Genomic DNA, 23,140 nt, shown 5'->3' with positions numbered 1-23,140 from the left:
GGTTATATGTGTTCTTGATATATTTGGAAACCTCTAGAGATTATTCTAGAAAAGACAAGTATAACCCATTATTGTTGATAGTGGAAGTTTGAATTGAACTAGGTCTTGTGGTTTTTTCCTTCGCATCGGAGGGCTTTCCACGTAAAAGTCTGGTGTTTGATTTATTTTTTTGTTACATGAGTTTATTTATTTATTGCTGCTAGTTGATATTGCCTATTTAGTTTTGCACAAAGAAATAGTAGAAAATTTTGATGTTTGTTGGAATATTGTGAATTCACCCTAACAACTAAAAAGCCAAAAATGAATATTAATCATAATTTACAAATTGTCATGACTTGTAGATATAGCTTTTGGGTCTAAACAATGCTTGTGAGAAACTAAAGGTAGCAGTCTAGTGGTTACCAAGCAATTCAGAGGACTACTTTCCATTACACCAGGCAGATTTAACATAGCTTGGGTGGTCTTTCAAACAAGAGAAACAGACAGACATAACAAAGAAGAAGAAGAACTCCAAGAAAAACAAGACAGTTTCAGGAAGTAGAACTGCATTTTACATGATGATTGAGTTATCATGGATTATGTGTTCGCACATTTTACAACCATAGTAGCTCTTTTAACTATGATTACAAAACCTAAAAGGAAGACCCATTTTCACCATTACAAATAATTTAAGGCAGTGAAGCTTGCCATATATGGGCTGGACATAAAAGAGATACCAGTTTGATCAGAAGAAGCCGTCCACGCATTTTTGGATGATCTTCTCAATTATAACCTTGTATGCTCTTTCTGTAGGATGATAACTATCCCAAAATACATAATTTGACGCGTCTTCACAAGTAAATGAACTTAATAGGCTACATAGTGCTGCCGCCTCTATTCTCCCTGTGCCACAACAACCTTTATCCACCACTTCAAACCCTGAAACAAATGATTTTTTTTTTAAATAATAATAATAATAATAACAAAAACTAAGACCCAATTTGATAATTATTTTTTAAAATGGTTTTTCATTCTCCAAAAAGATAAAAATAAAATAAAAAATAGGAAAACATCTTTGATAATAAAAGGATGAAAAACAAAGTGTTAATAAAAAGACGAAAAACAAAGTGTTCTTCCATAAAGTCTTTTAGTTGTTTTATACTTGTTTTTTTTTATAAAGTTATTTTAAAAAATAGCCATATAAATATAAAAAATGATTAAAAATAAGGTATTATATATAGAAGTAAACATAAAATTCAGGTTAAAAATATTATAAATTCCTAAATACATATTTGTTTCTATTAACATCAAAAAACAATTTTGGAAAACTGTTTTCAAATCAATTACCAAATAGGGCAGAGCAAAGAGGATACCAGTTTTCCCACTACCCATCAAAAGAATTACCTGATTTTTGAGGGTTTTGGATGAGATCGAGAAAGGGTTTGTAAATATCAATGTAGACAAACTTTGCCTGGGGAGAATTGGCGTTGAGAGAATCCAATTGAGACGAGAGCTTGGTGTTGAACAGCTTCGCAGCTTCGTTGTGATCCTCAGCACACTCTCTTTGTTTCCCTCCTGCTAAGCTTCTCTGTGATGGCAGACACCCCAATGGAGGTGCACTGGCAACACCTATTCTTCGTGCCCCCAATCCATACAACTCCTTCAATTTGTTTAATAGAAGATAAGAATGATATCCTATGAGTTGGAAACGGAAGAGCATGGATGATTCCAGAGTTTTTGCATGGCAATTAAAATTACCTTCAAGAAAGAAGCAGCCGAGGTGGCCATAAAATCAGTGTAAGCCGGAATATCATACTGGCGTTTCCGAACGCCGATGACAAAGTATGAATTGGCAATGTCATCACTGCCTGCTACTACTAGAAATAAGCTTTTGCTTAAAATGGTGTTTGTTCTCTCTTCTCCAACCATCACTTTCAACTTTCCTATGTATTCTTTGAACATTCCTAATTGATCGGGCAGAGATAAAACTGACTGATTTTTGACCCAAAAATAAAAACCAAGTTAAGAAATGAACAATACATTATTTGAAGCATAAATTATATGTGAAGGGAAATTTATATACCACAAGCTTAGGTGTTAGAGGATCAAATCCTGAGCCACTTGAGGCGAAGCTCACTCCGGTCAGGAGATCACCAAGTTGAAGAGACGGGCTAGAATATGGTGGCAGTAGATTTTTGATTCCCAATTCTTCAGCTGAGAATACAAAATAATTATTTTGTAACTGTTATATCATATCACTAAGCTAAAATTTTGAGAGAAAATCATCCATACATATCCGAAAGGAAAGGAACATGTTTTGATTCGGGAATTATCCCACGGAAAATTGTGAAGTTATTATTTTTTTTCACAACATTTGGGATTTTTTAAATCATGGCCTTTGGTAGACGTAGGAGGTTGGGCTACCATGGAGGGATTCTGATGGTAGCTTGGACCCAACTTCATATGATAAAATTTAATGTTTAAAAATTAAGACGGTTTTAAATAAAATTGCCCATAAACCATTAAATTAATTTATTAAAATTATTTTCAATTTTAAGATACTAGATTTATTTTATTAAATATATTTAATTTGTTTATTAAATAGTTTACCAAACACCATCACTTATAGACTATGGACTTTCCGGTTTGGAAAATTATGAAAATCAAAATCCCATGCCGTCCGTGTCAGGTAGGCCCAACTACTCAAACCGGTCAACCCTATTGAGAAGAGCATTGGATCAGTCAACTGAAAGATCCTATTGGCCTTCGTTCTGCATTCAAAAATAAAAAACTGGACTTGATTTCCTGATCATGAGCTCCAAGCCTGATTTGGGTATGCTTTATTTTCTCAAACATAGTTTAAAACAAGACACTCGATAGCGGAGTGGATATGAATATTTCTCATTTTGCAAAACATTACATGATATCAGGAAACAAAATACTTCCATATCATGAAATATAAGGCCACGTAAAAATAGAATGGACGTACCAATGAAGTCAGGCGGAATTTTGCCATTGCTAAATCTTCCAGTTGGAAATCCTCCCACGAAGTCCCTCCCATACGGTGGAAAATTGCACTTAACCACAGTACTAAGATTGTTGTTATTGCCCGGATCCACTATCGAATCTCCGAAAACTAGCACGGCTGGAAATGTTTCGTTCCTCGGTAGCTTTACGAGAGCTTCTGTGGTACATAGAATAATAAAAACAGAAAGAAAGAAAACAATAATCGAAGAAGATGACCACAGTTCCATAGAAAGAGACACCATTGGGCTTGGAAAGTTTTGTTGTGTTTCTCCAAGCTATAAGAAAAAGAGATGGAAAAAGTGATCACTCATCTGAATTCTATGCCCTCGGCCCAGCCTCGTATTTAAAGATCATGCTTGTGATCTTCATTTTCTCGTTTTCTAGACGCAAGAAATGAATACGTGGCCATTAATAGACTACTCCACATACAGTGGGAAATTTTTTTTCATTTTTGTGTCCATGAAATATTAAACTATTAGGAATCAAGGAAAAAAGAGGTAATGATTGAACTTTCTATTTTGATGGGTTGGAAAATTATAAAAACAAAAACGTGTCTAGGAAATATCTGAGGTTCAAAAATATTTGAATATTGATATATGAAAACAAGAAGATAATAATAATAATAATAAATAAGATAAAAAAATATTAGAATAATTAACCAAGATACTTACTACAGGAGATTTTGTATAAAGTTGTTGGTGTTGGTGAAGAGGGGTTGATATCTTGAAAACAAGTAGTCAAGTAGGTGGGCGACCTCATCTAGACGGCAATTTCCTTGGGTTCACTACTGCTAAATACTTATACAAAATCATATACGTAAAAATGTAAGGCAGGTGTGATAATGTGACTCCGGAGACTTTGCTTTTCAAATGAATACCAATCAATGAGTCCGTGAGTGAGCATCAGCCAACTGTCTCCGCGTACATGTAATGGTCCATCTCAAAATTCACCATGACCTAATGAATCCATGTGAATAAGTTTAATTGGATACAGATAAACTATATATAGGTTGCATAGTTTGAAATGGGTCCGTTAACCTTAATAAGACACGTCTACCCCGCTATGTGTAATGAATGAAAGGATAAAATAAAATGATGTATTTCGACTTTATTGTGATTGACATTTCTAATTCATAGAAGGGAGTGAAGCTTGGTTAAGAGGAGGCCTTTTGGGTCCAGTGGGTGGCCCTTTCAACCGTTTGATTTAGACTTGTAGATTGTATATAGGGTTCAGGGATTTTATGCGGTTCCAGTGCGTGGCCTTCTGGACCATTTGACGGTATCAAGAAGCTAAGCTCAAGTAGGTGGAATGGTTGTTTGATTCAATTCATTATAATGTGACTCAACATCGAAGGAGACGCGTGGGTGGAAATATTTATTTTGGGTACTTATCATAGTTGTCTTACATCTCAATCCAAGTGGACCGGATTAAGCATCATAATTATGTATGAATCAATCATATGGAACGGACAGCTAGGAAGCTAACTAACAACAAGAACTATTAACTCTGCAGCTGTGATGGGTTTTGATGAACAATAAGGCTTCTCGGTTACCTTTTGAAATGCCCTAAGATCCAAATTGGTTGTTTCACTAGTTAAATTTCTTACTTCAAGTTATGAATGGAACTATGAATATGAAAACCATTCGTTTCTCACAGCACAAAAGTCTTAACGTTCGTTTCATCGAAAAATCTAGGAATAACTTCAAGTGAGGACCTTTTTGTTTCTTTAGAAGAATTATATTATTATTTTTTTTGTTTCTCGAAGAAAGAAGAAAACATATTTATTCTCTTTGTGGTTTTCGGGGAGAGAGGAACCAAAATATCTCTCTTTAGATTTTTAGGGAGAGAATTCTCATCGAGAGAGTTTTCACTAAGAGAAAGAGAGGAATCTTATAAATTATACATGTTATCCAGGTATGCTCTCCATCACTTACTTTTCAGAATTTTATGAACATGCATGTTGTCGTAAACCATATCTGTGTTTTGAGTGCCTAGATATCTATTTGATTTGCTCTAATAAAATACATGTCGTGTGCTATATTTTTGTACTAACTTTAATGTCTTATGATAACGCTTGAGAGGTAGTCCAGGTATACATCCTAACATTTCTTTGCAATTGTGATTTGATTTCTTTTTTAGCATGCTAGTTTCGAAATCACTTTAGTCTACCTAGGTACTTTCAATTAATTGATTAATTGTCACTTTTCCCTCAACTTAGTCATTAGAAACCTCTTTAGGGCTTAGAGGGGTGCTACCTATTTGAGGTACTTTCCTAATAAGTAACCTGATCCCCGAACCAAGATTTGGGTTTTTCAAAACTTGCTTTTCCAAAACTATGGAGTCACTTCTTTAGGGTTTTCTTTCTTGTTTTATTTTCCCTTTTAAAATAAAATAAAATAAGTGACGACTCCAACTTTTCGAAAACTAATTTTTCACCAATAAAAATGAGTTTCATTGATTGAGTGGGTACGCACGTGAAATAATGCGGGTGACAGTTTGTTTTTATGCTCTACACTTTTGGTTTGTTTTTTATTTCATATTATTTTGTTGTTTTTAAAATTAGTCTTTGACGGGGTTTTGGATGCAAGTTTTGGAATTGGGAATTGTGGTGCCTTTTCTTATCATTGGCATATCATTGGAATTGGCATATGAATAGCAAATATGTTCAAGTTGCTGGTTTCATTGCTCAGGTATTAGGATATTTTTGTTTCTTTCAAAATTTTTTTGACAAAAATGTCAAGTGCAACTTTGACCTCAATTTTGATTTTCAAGCAATTTTTACTCAATAAAAAAGAAAAATAGAAATAAATATTTTTTATTCATTAATCATTTGGTCTAATGTTGAAGACACATTAGTCAAAGTAGTTACCTAGTATTTCTTTAATCAAAATAAGTTCATTACAAAAGAAAAAAAAAGTTGAAGAATCAGAACTAATGATATTACTAACATTAAAATGATATACAAAAGTAAAAACTTGCAAATTAGTATCACTTAATTTCAAGTACACATTTTTTCTGGTTGAAAAATATGCACCCTTTCTAATGTGTTATATATGCCAATTTTTTCTTTTGGGGTTGATTTTGAATCTTGATATGTTTCTGATTTTGAAATTTAGTTTTTCCATTGATCTTTTGGGGTTGATTTTAAAATTTGTTGGGGGCTTGGTTGGTGGGGATTTTGACTTGATTTGATTTATAAGTGATTGAGCTTGGCTATTTTTTCTCTAATTTTGGAGATAGACCTTGTTTAGAAGAGCTTCAAAAATATGGAAATTCTGTCATAAATATCATTATCTAAGAATTTTAAGCATGATGAAATTTCTTTTATTCTAAGCATTTCAATGAAGATATGATGGATCTTAACCTTCCTTTTTGAATTCTATGGTTCTAGGATTGAAATGTTGCCTTTAGGATTTACATTAATTATTGCTCCTTGTTTTTCCCAAAGTAGTTTGTTTTCTTAAGAAGAGAAGACAATATTGAAGATTTTTGCTTTGTTTTCTTTATTTTAATCAATTGTTTCTAATTTCTTTTATCTAATAATGGTTATTTATTCTTTATATATATATATAGTTTGTGTGAATGAAATCACCACCATGAGAGGCCAAAAAACCATTTTGAAGTGTGAAACATGAAAACCTAGGGTTAGAGCCAAGGGAAAACAATGGGTAAAATCAAACTAAAAATGGAATAAATGAAGGATTAAGACATAATAATTGAAAACAAAGATATTCTTTGATGTTAGTTTGAATTAGGGGATAGTACAATAGTTCATTCCTTGATACTAGAGATTCTTCGTAATTCTTGATCCCTAATTATTTAAGGTTTTGCTATTGTTATCTACCCTAAGACAAATCTACACAAAGTAGTAAAGGCCTAATCCTAAACCTAAACCCAATTTTCATACATGTTCATCTATTTGGTATTTCAATAATGAAATAAAATATTAAAAGTTATGATATAGATGCAACACTGAGTTATGGAACTTAAATTGATCTCATTTGACCCCACATTTTGAATACCCTAAGACTAACTAAATTTTATACCCTTGTTTTTCTTGAGGCCCTATACCAAAAATTGGATTGTGGAACTCCTAATCTGGAATCACTTGAATTAGAAATCAATAATTCTTTTGTAATTTAATTAAGTTTATTTTAATAAATTCAATTTTATTCAAATCAAATTTTCACATTCTTAGTACCAAAAAGTAAGCAAAAAGCAATCATTTAGACCTACTTTGACAACTTCCATATGCTAGTCATTAAGGACGATACTTGGAGTACTACAAAAGTCATAGTGAATCTTTCTCTAGTTTTTCTAAGCCAAAGTTGCTACATAAAAAGGTTTAGTATTTTAGACAATAGAGAATTGTGGCCAGTACCTTTGTGGGAGTTGTTGTAACCTACAAAGACACACTTGGTTATGTGAAATTGGAATTTGGTGGATTGAAATAGCTTGAGGTAAGGAAAACAAGAACATCTGAATGTTTTGAGAAAAGTGTAATCTAGTTTCCTTTTGTAAAGTTTTTCTAATGGGGACATAAAATTTAAGATTGTTGTAGGCAAGTAAATTATAAGGTAGATAGAGGTCTAGAAGGCCCCCACCAAAATCTCAAAGGCATTGAGGCAACAAGGAAGGTCAATTCCATTTTTATAATGTGTTTGTGTTTTCTCTCTACTTTTTCATTTTGTTCATGAGCATGTGGGCAAGGATGTTGAAATACTGTTTCATTATTCTTAAGATAGTTCTCAAAAGGTCTAATACTCACCACTTCAAGCTTATTGAAGTTTCTTTATTTTAGAGTCTAAAGTTTTCTCAATTTGGTTTTTAAAAAGGATAAAAGAGCATATAGTTTTAGCTTTAGTTTAAAGAGGATAGATCCAAGTATATCGGGAGAAATCATCTATGAAGTGGATATAATATCTATATCCTGAGTTTGAAACAATTGGAGAAAGATCTCATATATTTGTGTTGATCAACTCAAGTGATGAAGAACTTTTGAGAGATAGAAGAGTTGAAAGATAGAGCATGAAGTTTTCTAAATTGGCAAGCATCACTAAAGTCAAGTTTTTTGTTGATTGAATTATTTGGATTACAAGATTTTTGGACATGACTCATAACTCTACTAGATGGATGACCTAACCTTCTATATAAGACATCAAGACTAATTGAATCATAAAACTCATGACATTAGGCATCAACCCTTTTTTTTTACTCAACTAAACTTAACCCAACAAAAGAGATGACTAATAAAGTCATAAAGGAATAAACAATTGACTTTGTATTATTTTTGTCTCTAAAATATGTAGTTTGTAGAGTTCATCTTCAAGCTTCCCTTCCAGCAGCACCTGGTGGATTTCTATTCTTCACCAAACAAACATTGGAATGAAATTCAACAAATATTTTGTTATTAGTAGTTGTTAAACAAGAAATATTTAGCAAGCTATTTTTAATATGAGGAACCAATAATATATTTCTCAAATAAAGATGAGAGAAGAGAAAAACTATTTTAGTATGGCCAACATGAGTAATAGGAAGTTTATTACCATTGCCAACTACAAGTTTATCCTTACCATAATAATTAGATTCCGAAGAGAGGTTGCTTAGTTCAACAGTAACATAACTGGTGGCTCTACTATCAGTGTACCATGACTAGTTAGAGACTAACTTAGGTGTGGTGATGAATGTAGAAGCTTGATTGTTTTGAAAAGCATGAAAAACACGATCAAAGTGATAGTAGCAACAAAAAGTAGCATTCCCAACTTTGTGGCAAACCAAAACATTTCTTGGTGAACATGATTTGCCATAATCTCTTCGATCCCTTAATTTATGTGCTAGGATAAAGAGAGATTTGGTAGGAAAGTGGAAGAGACTTTTTTATATGACAAGGTTATATTTTGACTCAAGGTCAACTAAAATATGAAACATGAGGTCTTCAAATGATATTATATGTCCAATAGTCCTAAGATTGTTAGTAAACATCTTCATTTTGGCAAGATAATTGTTAATGGCTAATGACCTCTTCCGGATTATCTAGAGCTAAGTTTTTAATTGTGAAACTCTAGAACGAGCTTGGGATGCATGCACCATTTCCAATGTCTTCATGTCTCATGAGTTGTTGAGTAAAGGAACAACCATGTACAAAAGGTTTTTTAATATAAGAGAAATGAGAAAAAATAGTGAAGGAACCTTTGGCTTAAGAGTAGCACGAATCTGACATGGTTGGGTGTTGATGTAGGTGGTGTAGTGTTGATTTCAGTATTTTTTTTAATAGAACAATTGAGCTACTTGTTGTCTTCATGGGTGCACTCTCTTTAGCCCTCCTTTTGTAATGTTCACTCGCACTATATTTTATAATGCAAGTTTATGATAATGGAATAACTTTTTTTATATTTGTTCCACCCTTAAAAGAACATGTTTGAAAAAAACCATAGTTAGATTAATGATAAACTTGAATTTTTTTTTTTTTTAAAAAAAAACTAATTTGGGTTCAAGATAGGCTTAGGTATATTTATATATTAATATAATTAATTTTTTAAATTTTAGAATAATAAAAAATTAAATGAAATGGGACATTAAAGTTATTCTTTAAGACAAAGACAAGAATTGATTTAAATAATGAGAGTAGGATTGGGATGGAGGTGACCTCCCTGATGTCATCCCTAACTAGAACTGTTCTTGCTCCCAAGTTCTTATAATTCCTTCCAAATGCTCATGCGCAGAAATAAAAAAAAAAATAAAAATAAAAATAAAAATAAACTAACATAAGAACGAAATATATTTGCTATCTATCAGCAACCAACTCTCGGCAGAGCTGACCAGAAAATCAGTATAAGAAGGAACATCATAAAATAGGTATTGAACAATTCAGAGGAAAACTTTCCATTACACCAAGCAGGCTTAACAAAAGAGAAAGAGACAGACATAACAAAGAAGAAGAAGAATCCCAAGAAAAGCAAGACAGTTCCAGGATGTAGAACTGCATATGATATCCTATGTCTTGACCAGAAGAAGATGAAGGTGAGTGGAACTTAAAGCACTCTACATGATAATTGAGTTATCATGGATTTGCACATGGAATCAGAAAGCTATGACATTACAACCATTGTAGCTCTTTTAACTGTGATCACAAAACCAAGAAGGAAGATTTTCACTTTCACCATTACAAATAACAAAAGGCAGTGGAGCTTGCCATATATGGGTTGGAGATTGAAGAGATATCAGGAAGTGGACCAGTTTGATCAGATCAAGCTGTCCACGCATTTCTGGATGATCTCATCAATTATAACCTTGTATGCTCTTTCTGTAGGATGATAACTGTCCCAAAATACATAAGTTGACGCGTCTTCGCAAGTGAATGGACTTAATTGGTTACATAGCACTGCCACCTCTATTGTCCCTGAGCCACAGCAACCTTTATCCACCACTTCAAACCCTGAAACAAATGATTTTTTTTTTTAAATAATAATAATAACAAAAACTAAGACCCGATAATTATTTTTTAAAATTGTTTTGTGTTTTTCAAAATAAAAAAAAATAAAAAAAATAAAAAAGGAAAAACATGTTTGATAATAAAAAAACGAAAAACAAGATGTTCTTTCATAATATCTTTTATTTATTTTATACTTGTTTTTTTTTAGAGCTATTTTAAAAAAATAGTTATATAAATATAAAAAATGATTAAAAATAAAACATTATATATAAAAAAGTAAACATAAAATTTGGGTTAAAAATATTATAAATTTCTAAATACACATTTATTTCTATATACATCATAAAACAGTTTTGAAATAAATTACCAAATAGGGCTTGAGATTCTTGAACAAAGAGGATATAAGTTTTCCCGATACCCATCAAAGGAATTACCTGATTTTTGAGGGTTTTGGATGAGATCAAGTAAGGGTTTGTAAATATCAACGTAGACAAACTTTGCCTGGGGAAAATTGGCGTTGAGAGAATCCAATCGAGATGAGAGCTTAAAATTAAACAGCTTCGCTGCTTCGTTGTGACCCTCAGCACACTCTCTTTGTGTCCCTCCTGCTAAGCTTCTCTGTGATGGCAGACACCCCAATGGAGGTGCACTGGTAACAACTGTTCTGCGTGCCCCCAATCCATGCAATTCCTTCAATTTGTTTAATAGAATATAAGAACGGTATCCTATGAGTTGGAAATGGAAGAGCATGGATGATTCCAGGGTTTTGCATGGCAATTAAAATTACCTTCAAGAAAGAAGCAGCCGAGGTAGCCATAAGATCAGTGTAAGCCGGAACATCATACTGGATTTTCCGAACACCGCTGACAAAGTATGAATTGGCAATGTCATCACTGCCTGCTACCACTAGAAATAGGCTTTTGCTTAAAATGGTGTTTGTTCTCTCTTCTCCAACCATCATTTTCAACTTTCTTATGTATTCTTTGAACATTTCTAATTGATCGGGCAGAGATAAAACTGACTGATTTTTGACCCAAAAATGAAAACCAAGTTAAGAAATGGACAATACATTATTTGAAGTATAAATTATATGTGAAGGGAAATTTATATACCGCAAGCTTAGGTGTCATAGGATCAAATCCTGAGCCACTTGAGGCGAAGCTCACTCCGGTCAGGAGATCAGCAAGTTGAAGAGCCGCGTTAGAATATGGTGGCACTAGCTCTTTGATTCCCAATGCTTCGGCTGAGAATACAAAATAATTATTTTGTAACTGTTATATCATATCACTAAGCTAAAATTTTGAGAGAAAATAAAAATAATTTTACTCACATTACATATTCCATACATCCAAAAGGAAAAGACCATATTTTGATTCGAGAATTATTCCACGGAAAATTGTAGAGTTACCAAACACCATCACTAATGAACTTAACCGGTTTGGAAATTAAATTATGAAAATCAAAATCCCAAACCATCCGGGTCACGTAGGCCCAACTACTCAAACCGGTAAAACTCCATGGAGAAAAGCATTTGATCAATCCACAGAAGGATCCCATTGGCCTTCGTTTTGCATTGAAAAATGAAAGTACTCGATATCCTGATCATGAGCTCCAAGTCTGATTTGGGTATCCTTTATTTAATTCCAACAGAACCATGCTTGTACGTAAAATTAACCAGGAAGGAAAAAGGAAAAAGGGAAATTTTCTTAGATGGCTGAATCGAAAAACAGTTTAGAACAAGACATATCCGATAGCAGAGTTGCTTTCTGTATTTCCTTTTTCAAAACATTCCAAATATAAATATTTCTCATTTTGCAAAACATTACATGATATCAGGAAACAAAATACTTCCATATCATGAAATATAAGGCCACGTAAAAAATAGAATGGACATACCAATGAAGTCAGACGGAATTTTTCCATTGCTAAATCTTCCAGTTGGAACTCCTCCCATTAAGTCCCTCCCATACGGTGGAAAATTGCACTTAACCAGAGTATTAAGATTGTTGTTATTGCCCGGATCCACTATCGAATCTCCGAAAACTAGCACTGCTGGAACTGTTTCGTTCCTCGGTAGCTTTACGAGAGCTTCTGTGGTACATAAAATAATAAAAACAGAAAGAAAGAAAACAATAATCGAAGAAGACGACCACAGTTCCATAGAAAGAAACACCATTGGGCTTGGAAAGTTTTTGTTGTGTTTCTCCAAGCTATAAGAAACGAGATGGAAAAAGTGATTACTAGTCTTTATTTTATGCCCCCTGCCCGGCCCGTATATAAGGTGATCCTGATTTTGTCGTTTTCTAGACGCGATAAATGAATGAAATATGTGGACATTAATAAACTACTCCACGTGCAGTGGGTAAAGATTTTTCATTTTTGTTTCCATGAAGCATTAAACTACTAGGAATCAAGGACACAAGAGGTAAAAATTGAACTTTCTATTTTCATGTGTTGGAAAATTATAAAAGCAAAAAACGTGTCTAGGAAATATCTAACGGTTCAAAAATATATTTGACAATTGATTTATAATAATAATAATAATAATAATAATAAATAAGATAATGTGTTGATGAAGAAGGGGTTGAAATCGTGCAGACAAGTAGTCAAGTAGTTGGGCCACCGCTTCTATACGGCAATTTCCTTGGGTTCTTTGCTAAATGGTTACACAAAATCATATATGTAAAAATGCAAGGCAGGTGTGATAATGTGACTCCGGAGACTTTTCTTTTCAGGTGAATACCGATCATTGAGCCCGTGAGTGAGCATCAGCCAACGTACATGTAACATGGTCCATCTCATAATTGTCCATGATTTAATGAATCCATGTGAATAAGTTTAATTGGATACAGATAGACTTTATACAGGTATCTTAGTTTGAAATGGGTCCCTCCATAAGGCACGATCCTCCTCGCTATGTGTGATGCATGGAGGATAAAATAAAATGATGTATGTCGACTTTATTTTGATTTAGATTCCTCATTCATAGGAGGGAGTGAAGCCTGGTCAAGGGGAGGCCTTTTGGGACCAGTGGGTGACCCTTTCAACCGTTTGATTTAGATCGTAGATTGTATACAGGGTTCAGGGATTTTATGTGGTTCCAGTGCGTGGCCTTCTCGACCATTTGATGGGAAGAAAAGCTCAAGTAGGTGGAATGGTTGTTAGATTCAATTCATTACAATGTGACTCAACACCGAAGCGTCTTAATTTTGGGTACTTATCATATTTGCTTTACGTCTCAATCCAAGTGCACTGGATTAAGCTTCGTAATTATGTATGAATCGATCATATGGAACGGACAGCTAGGTAGCTAACTAACAACAAGAACTAAGAACCCTGCAGCTGTGATGGGTTTGGTTTAAATGATGACTACGAGCTTTGTGGCCTATTAAATCATTCACCCAATGGCAAGCAAGGCCGACTTCACCAGCTCTTGCGCCAAAATTAAAATTGCATTCAAACCTTTCATTTAAGCAAAACTTTTTCTTTAAGGGATCGAGTGCTGCGTAATTACTGAGCCACACACAAAAAAATAAAACAACCCTTTATATTAACTTTACGTATGAAACCATTGTTAATATGTGATAATACTGATTTTATGAAAATGGTTGTTGAAAAATGATCTTATAATGAGTGTGTGAGGTAATAGATGGTTAGAAACCTCTATAAGCCTTGGGATGAGTCAAGGTCCTAGATAGGTGTGTCGTGTGGGGTGGGTCAAGCTCCACTATGTATCTCTAGATGGTTAAGCTCTTAGATAAGTGTGAATGAATGTAAAAAAGTCCATGTTCGAATAGAAATGGTTAAATATGCAACAAACAGTTTTGTTAGGAGAAACTTTAATACAAATGATATTAGTTAACACAAAGATAGAACAATCCACACAAAGGCATATAAGATTTTAACATGGTCTGACCAATAATACTTACATCCAGAGATGAGAGAGAATCATTTTACTATAATATAGAGAATATTATAGAATATATAAATGAGATAAAACTATTAGATTCCAGAACATCTTATGTTTCCCCGCTCCTTGTATTTACACTATGAACCATGAACCCGTTCACTCCATCGAGTATCTCTCATTTTTCCTCACATTTTTATCCCCCTTTATAATCTTTATAAGTTCATTGTCATTTCATAACTTTTTCTCCTTATGACTTAAAATATTTATAAAGATATTTCTAATAACTTTCCTTATTCGATTAAAAAATTTAATATTATAATAATATATCAACTTAGGAAACATCTTATACTATCACACCCTAGATTCCAGAGTTGCTAATTAATACTCAAATATAAAATTAGTGCTGCCAAAACTAGGGAGACAAAAATTTAAGTGTTGAGTTTCTAGTTAATTTTGTGCAAAATGAGGATGTAAGAAACCTGTTGTATTTCACTTTCTCTCTCTAACTTCTCTCTCTAGACCCACCAAATTATTGTAGAGACAAGGCTGGAAATGAAGGTTGGCAATCCTTATAAAGGGGTACCTAAGCTAGCATGCATAAGGTGACAGACCTTAAGGCTGCCACTAACTTCAAGTTTTTCATATTTACAGTTTAGTCTCTCTCGTTGTAAGTTTTTATGTATGTAGCCGCGCATCAATCCCTTAACTTTTCTTAATTCTAATTAATCACCCAAAAACCTAATAAACATGTTTAAGTCGTTAACTAATCACACTTAACCTTAATCAAAGTTTAATTTATAATTAAACAAGATTAGCATAAAACTAATCTTAGTCTCTAATTAAGCATATTTAAGGTTAAATATTAAGATAATCATTATTGCTTATTAAATTCATTATTACTAGATATTACATACACAATATTCTTTACAAAAATGAATCTACATTAAGTAGGAATGTGGGACACTTTCTAACACAAATGATATGTGTGAAACTAAAAATAGGTGTATTATGAGGGATGATTAAGTCCTAAGGTGAGTAAACGAGTGTGATGTCGATCGGACTAATAAAAAAAATTAGAAAGGATTAGTTTAACTTCACAAACACCTTCAATTTAGGTACAATTTATGATGAATGGCATTTAAATGTGGGATAGGAATACGTAGGCAATTGATAATGGTAATATTGGAAGCATATATATGTGGTACAAGTTGATTTCAATTTTTTCAAAAAGAAATCAAATATTATTTTTATTTTTATATAATTTTCATCCACGTGAATACAACTGTATCTAATGGTCAACATTTTCTGGAAGTTGCCCTTCTTGGATGATTAATGATAACGATTTCCATTATAACAAGTATCAACTTGAGTGGAGTACATGAAGACATGAGACGCATGATGCCTGGATATCATGATATTATTATAATTTAATACATATACCAAATTATGAAAATCAAGCAATTCTATTTTGAATACACATTGGTATACCCTAGTAGCTCGTTTCGCTGTGATTACAAAACAGAGAAGGAAAATTTTCACTTTCACCATTACAAGTAACTGAAGGCAGTGGAGCTTGCCAAATATGCATGGGTTGGAGACTAAAGAGATATCAGGAAGTCGACCAGTTTGATCAGAAGAAGCTGTCCACACATTTCTGGATGATTTCACCAATTAGAACCTTGTATGCTTTTTCTGTAGGATGATAACTGTCCCAAAATACATAATTTGACGCGTCTTCACAGGTAAATGGACTAAATGGGTTACATAGTACTGCCACCTCTATTTTCCCTGTGCCACAGCAACCCTTATCCACCACTTCAAACCCTGAAATAAATTACTTTTTCTTAAAATGTTGTAAAACGGTTTTTGAAATCAGTTGGCATATAGGCCAGAGATTCTAGAGCAAAGAGGATAGGGGTTTTCCCAATACCCATCAAAGGAATTACCTGATTTTTGAGGGTTTTGGATGAGATCAAGAAAGGGATTGTAAATATCAACGTAAACAAACTTTCCCTGGGGAAAATTGGCGTTGAGAGAATCCAATTGAGATGAGAGCTTAGTATTGAACAGTTTCGCTGCGTCGTTGTGATCCTCGGCACACTCTCTTAGTATCCCTCCTGCTAAGCTTCTCTGTGATGGCAGACACCCCAATGGAGGTGCACTGCCAACAACTATTCTTCGCGCCCCCAATCCATACAATTCCTTCAAATTGGTTAATAGAAGATAAGAATGGTATGCTATGAACTGCAAAATGGAAAAGCAGGGATGATTCCAGATTTTTGCATGGCGGTTAAAATTACCTTGAAGAAAGAAGAAGCCGAGGCGATCATGAGATCAGTGTAAGCCGGAACATCATACTGGATTTTCCGAACACCGCTGACAAAGTATGAATTGGCAATGTCATCACTGCCTGCTACCACTAGAAATAGGCTTTTGCTTAAAATGGTGTTTGTTCTCTCTTCTCCAACCATCATTTTCAACTTTCTTATGTATTCTTTGAACATTTCTAATTGATCCCGCAGAGATAAAACTGACTGATTTTTTACCCAAAAATGAAAACCAAGTTAAGAAATGGACAATACATTATTTGAAGTATAAATTATATGTGAAGGGAAATTTATATACCGCAAGCTTAGGTGTCATAGGATCGTATCCTGAGCCACTTGAGGCGAAGCTCACTCCGGTCAGTAGATCACTAAGTTGAAGAGCCGGGTTAGAATATGGTGGCAGTAGCTCTTTGATTCCCAATTCTTCAGCTGAGGATAAAAAATAATTATTTTGTAATTGTTCTATCAAGAGTAAGCTGAAATTTTCAGAGAAACATCCATACATATCCAAAAGGAAAGAAGCATGTTTTTTATTCGAGAATTATTCCATGGAAAATTGTAATGTTATTATTTCTTTCACAACATCTGGGATTTTCCTAGGAGGTTGGGCTACCCTGAGGGATTCTTGATGCTAACTTAGACCCAAATTCAGATGGCTGTTTGACAAAATCTAATATTTAAAAATTAATATGATTTTTAATGAAATTGGGTTTAAATCATTAAATTAATTTATCAAAATTATTTTCAATTTTAAGATATATTAGTAAATGTATTAATTTGTTTATTAAATGGTTCACCAAACACCATCACTATTAATGTACTTAACCGGTTGGGAAATTATGAAGATCACCATCACTAATGTCAGGTCGGCCCAACTACTCAAACCAGTCAACTCTATTGAGAAGAGCATTGGATCAATCAACTGAAAGATCCTATTGGCCTTCGTTCTGCATTAAAAAAAAAAAAAAAAAAAGAACTGGACTTATCATGATCATGAGCTCCAAGCCTGTATTGGGTATCCTTTATTTTCTCAAACATGGTTTGAAACAAAACACGTTCGATAGCGGAGTGGCTTTGCGTATTTCCTTTTTCAAAACATACCAAATATGAATATTTCTCATTTTGCAAAACATTACATGATATCAGGAAACAAAATACTTCCATATTATGAAATATAAGGCCACGTAAAAACAGACAGGACGTACCAATGAAGTCAGGCGGAATTTTGCCATTGCTAAATCTTCCAGTTGGAGATCCTCCCACGAAGTCCCTCCCATACGGTGGAAAATTGCACTTAACCACAGTAATAAGATTGTTGTTATTGCCCGGATCCACTATCGAATCCCCGAAAACTAGCACTGCCGGAATTGTTTCGTTCCTCGGTAGCTTTACGAGAGCTTCTGTGGTACATAAAATAATAAAAGCAGAAAGAAAGAAAACAATAATCGCAGAAGATGACAACACTTCCATAGTAAGAAACACCACTGGGCTTGGAAAGTTCTGTTGTGTTTCTCCACGCTATAAGAAAAGATATGGAAAAAGTGGTCACTTCTGCATTCTATGCTCTCGTCCCCGGCCTCGTATATAAAGATCTAGCTTGTGATCCTGATTTTGTCGTTTTCTACACGCAAGAAATGAAATATCTGGCCATTAATAAACCATTCCATAGTATATGGGTAAAGACTTTTCATTTTTGTGTTATAGGGAACAAGGAAACACGAGGTAATGACTGACCTTATAAAGGACACACTCCCAACCATATAGATATTATCAACTTTGGGCCCAAATGGGCCATCATGATTTTAAAACGCGTCTACTTGATTAAGAGGGGCCTCTACATATATAATATCAAGAACATTATTCTCTATCCGATGTGGAATATCACAAACCCCCCCCATGCAGACACAACGTCCTTGTTGTGTCCCATGGGATTGTAGAGTCAAATAGATAAACACCCCTTACGGAACCAAACAAACCCCCACATCTGGGTTGGGGATCGGCTATGATACCATTTGTAACCACTCGCTCCCAATCGTGTAGATATTGTCTGTTTTAGGCTCAAAGGGGACCTTCACGGCTTTAAAACGCGTCTACTTAGTTAAGAGGAGTTTTTACATATATAACGCCAAGAACATTCTCCCCGCCCAAAGGGGCCCTCACGGCTTTAAAACGCGTTTACTTGGTTAAGAGGAGTCTTTATATATATAGCGCCAAGAACACGGCTTTAAAACGCGTTTACTTGGTTAAGAAGAGTCTCTACATATATAACGCCAAGAACATTCTCTCAGCCCAAAGGGGCCCTCACGGCTTTAAAATGCGTTTACTTGGTTAAGAGAAGTCTTTACATATATAGCGCTAGGAACATTCTCCCCTATCCGATGTGAGATATCACAAATCCCCCCCCCCCCCCCACCCCCATGCAGACACAACGTCCTCATTATGTCACATGGTATTGCAAGGTCAAATAGACAAACACCCTTACGGAACTAAACAAACTCCCACACTGAGGTCGGGGATCGACTCTGATACCATTTATAACGACCCGCTCTCAATCGTGTAGATATTGTCTGCTTTAGACCCAAATAAACCCTCACGGCTTTAAAACGCGTTTACTTGGTTAAGAGGAGCTTACATATATAGTGCCAGAAACATTCTCCCATATCCGACGTGGGACATCACACCTTTCTATTTTCATGTGTTGGAAAATTATAAAAACAAAAACGTGTATTGGAAATATCGGAGGGTCCAAAAATATTTGAATATTAGAGTAATCAACCAAGATACTTACTACAGTAGCTTTTGTGTAAAGTTGTTCAATGTTGGTGAAGAAGGGGTTAATATCGTGCAGCCAAGTTGCCAAGTAGGTGGGAGACCTCTTCTATACATACGGCAATTATGCAAAACCATATATTTAAAACTGTAAGGCAGGTGTGATACTGTGACTCCGGTCCGGCTCTCATTTACAGGTGAATACCGATCTTTGAGTCCGTGAGTGAGCAACAGCGAACAGGCTCTTTCGGCTAGTGGTGATCCAGCCTCCACGTACACGGTCCATCTCAAAATTCACCGTGATTTAATGAAGCCACGTGAATGAATTTAATCAGATACAGATAGACTATGTATAGGTTGCACAGTTTAAAATGGGTCCCTTAGCTTAATAAGGCACGACCTGGCTATGCGTGCTGAATGAAGGATAAAATAAAATGATGTATGTCTTTATTGTGATTTAGATTTCTCATTCATTGAAGGGAGTGAAGGGGAGGCTTTTCAGGTCCAGTGGGTGGCCCTTTCAACCGTTTGATTTAGATTTGTAGATTGTATACTTGGTTCAGGGATTTTGTGGGTCCAGTGGGTGGACTTCTCGACCATTCGATGGGAAAAAAAAAATGCTGACTCAACATCGAAGGAGACGCGTGGGTGAAAATATTAATTCTGGGTACGTACCAAATTGGCTTAACGTCACGATCCAGGTGGACTGGGTAAAGCATCGTAATTACGTATGAATCAATCATACGGAACGGACAGCTAGGTAGCTAAATAACAAGAAGAACTAAGAACCCTGCAGCCGTGACGGGTTTGGTTTATTTGGCTTAAATGATCACCCACGAGCTTTGTGGCCCAACCGCAAGCAAATCCGACTTCACCAGCTCTCACGCCGGCCAAAATTAAAATTGGAAACTAGCCTTTCATTTAAGCATCACATTTTTAATCACCCAAATTTCATCATCTTTTAAGGGATCGAGTGTTGTGCAGTTATTGAGCCACGTACACAAGAAAAGCAACCCTTTCTATCAACTATTATGCAATAATACCACTACTATGAAAATGGTCGTTGGTGCGTAAGGTCATATATGGTTGAAAACCTTTATAAGTCTCGAGAGGAGGCAAGGACTCAGATAGGTGTGTTGTATGGGGTGAATCAAGATTCACTATGTACCTCAAGATGGTTAAGTTAGCCCTTGTTGGATGAGCAATGCTAATTATTTCCATTATAACAATCATCAACTTGAGTGGAGTGCAGGAAAAGTTTGAACAAGACAGAGGTATGGATGGTTTCTTTATTGATGATTTAAAATTGTTTGGTATCAATGAACACCCATAAATTAACAAAGGCTGCTGGCAAACCCCCACATTTAAAACATTAGAAATAATGGTGTCTTTATTCAATGGAGCCTGGACCTTCAATAATCAGCATGACAACCCCCTCATTTAACATAAAAATTCTACAAAGCTAAACGAGTTCCTTCTGCCTCCCATAGCTGTCAGCCTTGGGGCTAGGAGGGAGTGTTTGGTACACAGGACTTCATTTATATTCCTTCTTCAATAGGAATATAAAAATTTATTTGGATGTGTGATTTAAAAATAAAATTGTTTTTAAAAATCTATACCACTATTTTGTTGTTCTTCTTTAAAATAATTTTTTTTTTAAATATAGAACTATTCTTCTAATTTTCTTATATTAGAGAAAAGGAATTTTAGATTGAGTTAAAATTTTTATTGAATTTATTAATAAGTTGAATAATTTAAAACTTAAAATATATATATATAAATCTAATGACTATAAAAAATAATAAACATAATTAACTTTAAATTATTTAATAAATCTTGTAATTTTTAAGAATAATTTGAAATTCAAAAAACAGATTAATTAATTATAAATAAAATAAAATAATTCATAATATCAACTTCTTAATTAATTACTTAGTAATAAATATATGCATATAATAAATTTTTTGACTCATTTATACCTTAAAAAATTAAAATTTATTTATTTTTATATATATTTAAAATATAATAGTATTAGCAATTATTAATTTTAAATAATTATTATTTATTTTTAACAAAATAAACCAATTAATGTTAATAACTATATTTAATAATATTTATAAAAAAATATAATTTATGATTTTATTATATTATTAATATTCATGTTTTATTAAAAATGATTTATTTGTAATTAAAAAATTATTTTTATTTGTAATAAGACCTAAATTAAATTTAGTTTACATTATATAAATTAAATTTATAATTTATGTTCTTTACAAAATCAAAATAAAAAAAAAATTATTTTAACTTATTTAAAAAAGTTTTAGCTTTTTAATTTTTAAAAATAACTTTATACTAAGGAATCAAAATACCCCATGTTAGAATTAATTGAAATCCCCCTTTTAAGTGAGATTTTATTTTCATTAGAATTGCTTTTGATTTCATTCCCATAATTATTTAAATTATTCAAACACGAAAATAAAGAAAGAAAAATGAGATATCTATTCACACTCCCCTCATTCCAATATATGAAACATCCCCTAAAAATAGAATCACAACTGATGATAAATCATAACTCATAATAAGATAAAGGTCGGAAAATAGACTTTAATCCATTCCATTGCTAGGGCTTAACACTCTAAATTTGTAGCTAACCCAACATCTTGATTCTTGAATATTCAACCTGCCTTCTTGTTTGGACTAAAGACCGGAATGAACCTTCATTTTCTTTTTCTTTTGGTAATTTCTTTATTTATTACCATTATTTTGACAAGAATTGAACAATTTTCCTTTTCATGTGATCAAACCTGAAACCTCCACTCATTCCCACTTCAATGCCTTGGCCACCTTGCCAACTTCTCACATGGACCAGCAATTATGATGAATATGAACCGAGGTGTAGACTTTCAGTGACAGGTGTAGATTTTCAGTGACTAGTACTTCACCTATAGGGTAAGCACCCAAAAAATGTTTAATGTTTAATGTTTAATGTTTAATATTTAATATTTAATATTTATTTAGTACGTCCTGACATGCAATTATGCAAAATGTGAAACCTGCATTACAGCAGGACATATTAGACTAGATAATTAATCAACCGTCAACCATATTCTGCAAGGTTGAACATGGCTCTTTAATAAACCTAACAACCTTCAAAACCCTGAACCTTTCTCAAGCTAAAAAATAATAATGAGAGTTGATCAATCAACCTAACATGTTCATGCATCTTTTAAGTCTTTGGAAATTTTATAATGTTGGCAAGTCCCAATTGTTGTGGGATTAAATAATTATTTGGCAAGTACTAAGCATTGGATGAGTTTCGGATCAAAATAACTTTATATATATATATATATATATATATATATATATATATATATAATGAAAGATAAATTTTCAATCTAAACTTGTGTTAAAAATATTTGTCAAAGTAATAAGTCTTTACAGGATCAAGTTCAATTTTTTTTTATTTTTTTCGTTTCAAAATCCAATCACCAATTGTGATTTTTTACACTCAAAACAAGAGAAAAAAAATAATGTAAATAAACATGTGATTACAAATATTAAATGGGTAAATATTTTAAGAAGATATTTATATATTTTTATTATTTTTTCCTTCAAAAACACTATTTTGGTCTCAAACTCCAATAAGATGGAATTTTCTTCTGTAGAAACTTGGTACATAACTTTTTCTTTGAGAAC

At 33.5% G+C, this 23,140-nt stretch overlaps 3 protein-coding genes across 3 annotated transcripts; all 3 read right to left on the bottom strand.

Annotated features, from left to right (window-relative positions):
- Positions 1–398: 398 nt before the first annotated feature.
- On the bottom strand, positions 399–3,356 carry LOC117906042 (GDSL esterase/lipase EXL3-like). The gene is made up of 5 exons (XM_034818979.1): positions 2,969–3,356; positions 2,063–2,193; positions 1,738–1,971; positions 1,384–1,639; positions 399–918 (listed from the first exon to the last, which is right to left on the bottom strand). The coding sequence occupies exons 1-5, from the start codon at positions 3,246–3,248 to the stop codon at positions 725–727; spliced, it is 1,095 nt and encodes a 364-aa protein (XP_034674870.1). The 5' UTR covers positions 3,249–3,356; the 3' UTR covers positions 399–724.
- Positions 3,357–9,853: 6,497 nt separating this feature from the next.
- Positions 9,854–12,666, bottom strand: LOC117906043 (GDSL esterase/lipase EXL3-like). Its single transcript, XM_034818980.1, has 5 exons — positions 12,335–12,666; positions 11,551–11,681; positions 11,226–11,459; positions 10,873–11,128; positions 9,854–10,441 (listed from the first exon to the last, which is right to left on the bottom strand). The coding sequence occupies exons 1-5, from the start codon at positions 12,612–12,614 to the stop codon at positions 10,248–10,250; spliced, it is 1,095 nt and encodes a 364-aa protein (XP_034674871.1). The 5' UTR covers positions 12,615–12,666; the 3' UTR covers positions 9,854–10,247.
- Positions 12,667–15,723: 3,057 nt separating this feature from the next.
- Positions 15,724–18,218, bottom strand: LOC117907394 (GDSL esterase/lipase EXL3-like). The gene is made up of 5 exons (XM_034820926.1): positions 17,881–18,218; positions 16,974–17,104; positions 16,649–16,882; positions 16,295–16,550; positions 15,724–16,172 (listed from the first exon to the last, which is right to left on the bottom strand). The coding sequence occupies exons 1-5, from the start codon at positions 18,143–18,145 to the stop codon at positions 15,979–15,981; spliced, it is 1,080 nt and encodes a 359-aa protein (XP_034676817.1). The 5' UTR covers positions 18,146–18,218; the 3' UTR covers positions 15,724–15,978.
- Between the last annotated feature and the right edge of the window lie 4,922 nt (positions 18,219–23,140).

The sequence above is a fragment of the Vitis riparia genome, chromosome 18 (assembly GCF_004353265.1).
Source record: "Vitis riparia cultivar Riparia Gloire de Montpellier isolate 1030 chromosome 18, EGFV_Vit.rip_1.0, whole genome shotgun sequence".
Classification (NCBI taxonomy): Eukaryota; Viridiplantae; Streptophyta; class Magnoliopsida; order Vitales; family Vitaceae; genus Vitis; species Vitis riparia.
The sequence above is the reverse complement of the archived record's forward strand: the minus strand, read 5'-3'. Positions and strand labels throughout refer to the sequence as shown.

Excerpts from the sequence above, each read along its gene's own strand:
- LOC117906042 (XM_034818979.1), bottom strand. The coding sequence starts at position 3,248 with ATGGTGTCTCTTTCTATGGAACTGTGGTCATCTTCTTCGATTATTGTT. Across the intron at positions 1,972-2,062 it reads CTCTAACACCTAAGCTTGTG|TCAGTTTTATCTCTGCCCGA; the intron begins GTATATAAATTT and ends GTCAAAAATCAG. Across the intron at positions 919-1,383 it reads CCAAAACCCTCAAAAATCAG|GGTTTGAAGTGGTGGATAAA; the intron begins GTAATTCTTTTG and ends CATTTGTTTCAG.
- LOC117907394 (XM_034820926.1), bottom strand. The coding sequence starts at position 18,145 with ATGGAAGTGTTGTCATCTTCTGCGATTATTGTTTTCTTTCTTTCTGCT. Across the intron at positions 16,551-16,648 it reads CGGCTTCTTCTTTCTTCAAG|GAATTGTATGGATTGGGGGC; the intron begins GTAATTTTAACC and ends ACCAATTTGAAG. Across the intron at positions 16,173-16,294 it reads CCAAAACCCTCAAAAATCAG|GGTTTGAAGTGGTGGATAAG; the intron begins GTAATTCCTTTG and ends AATTTATTTCAG.
- LOC117906043 (XM_034818980.1), bottom strand. The coding sequence starts at position 12,614 with ATGGTGTTTCTTTCTATGGAACTGTGGTCGTCTTCTTCGATTATTGTT. Across the intron at positions 11,129-11,225 it reads CGGCTGCTTCTTTCTTGAAG|GAATTGCATGGATTGGGGGC; the intron begins GTAATTTTAATT and ends AACAAATTGAAG. Across the intron at positions 10,442-10,872 it reads CCAAAACCCTCAAAAATCAG|GGTTTGAAGTGGTGGATAAA; the intron begins GTAATTCCTTTG and ends CATTTGTTTCAG.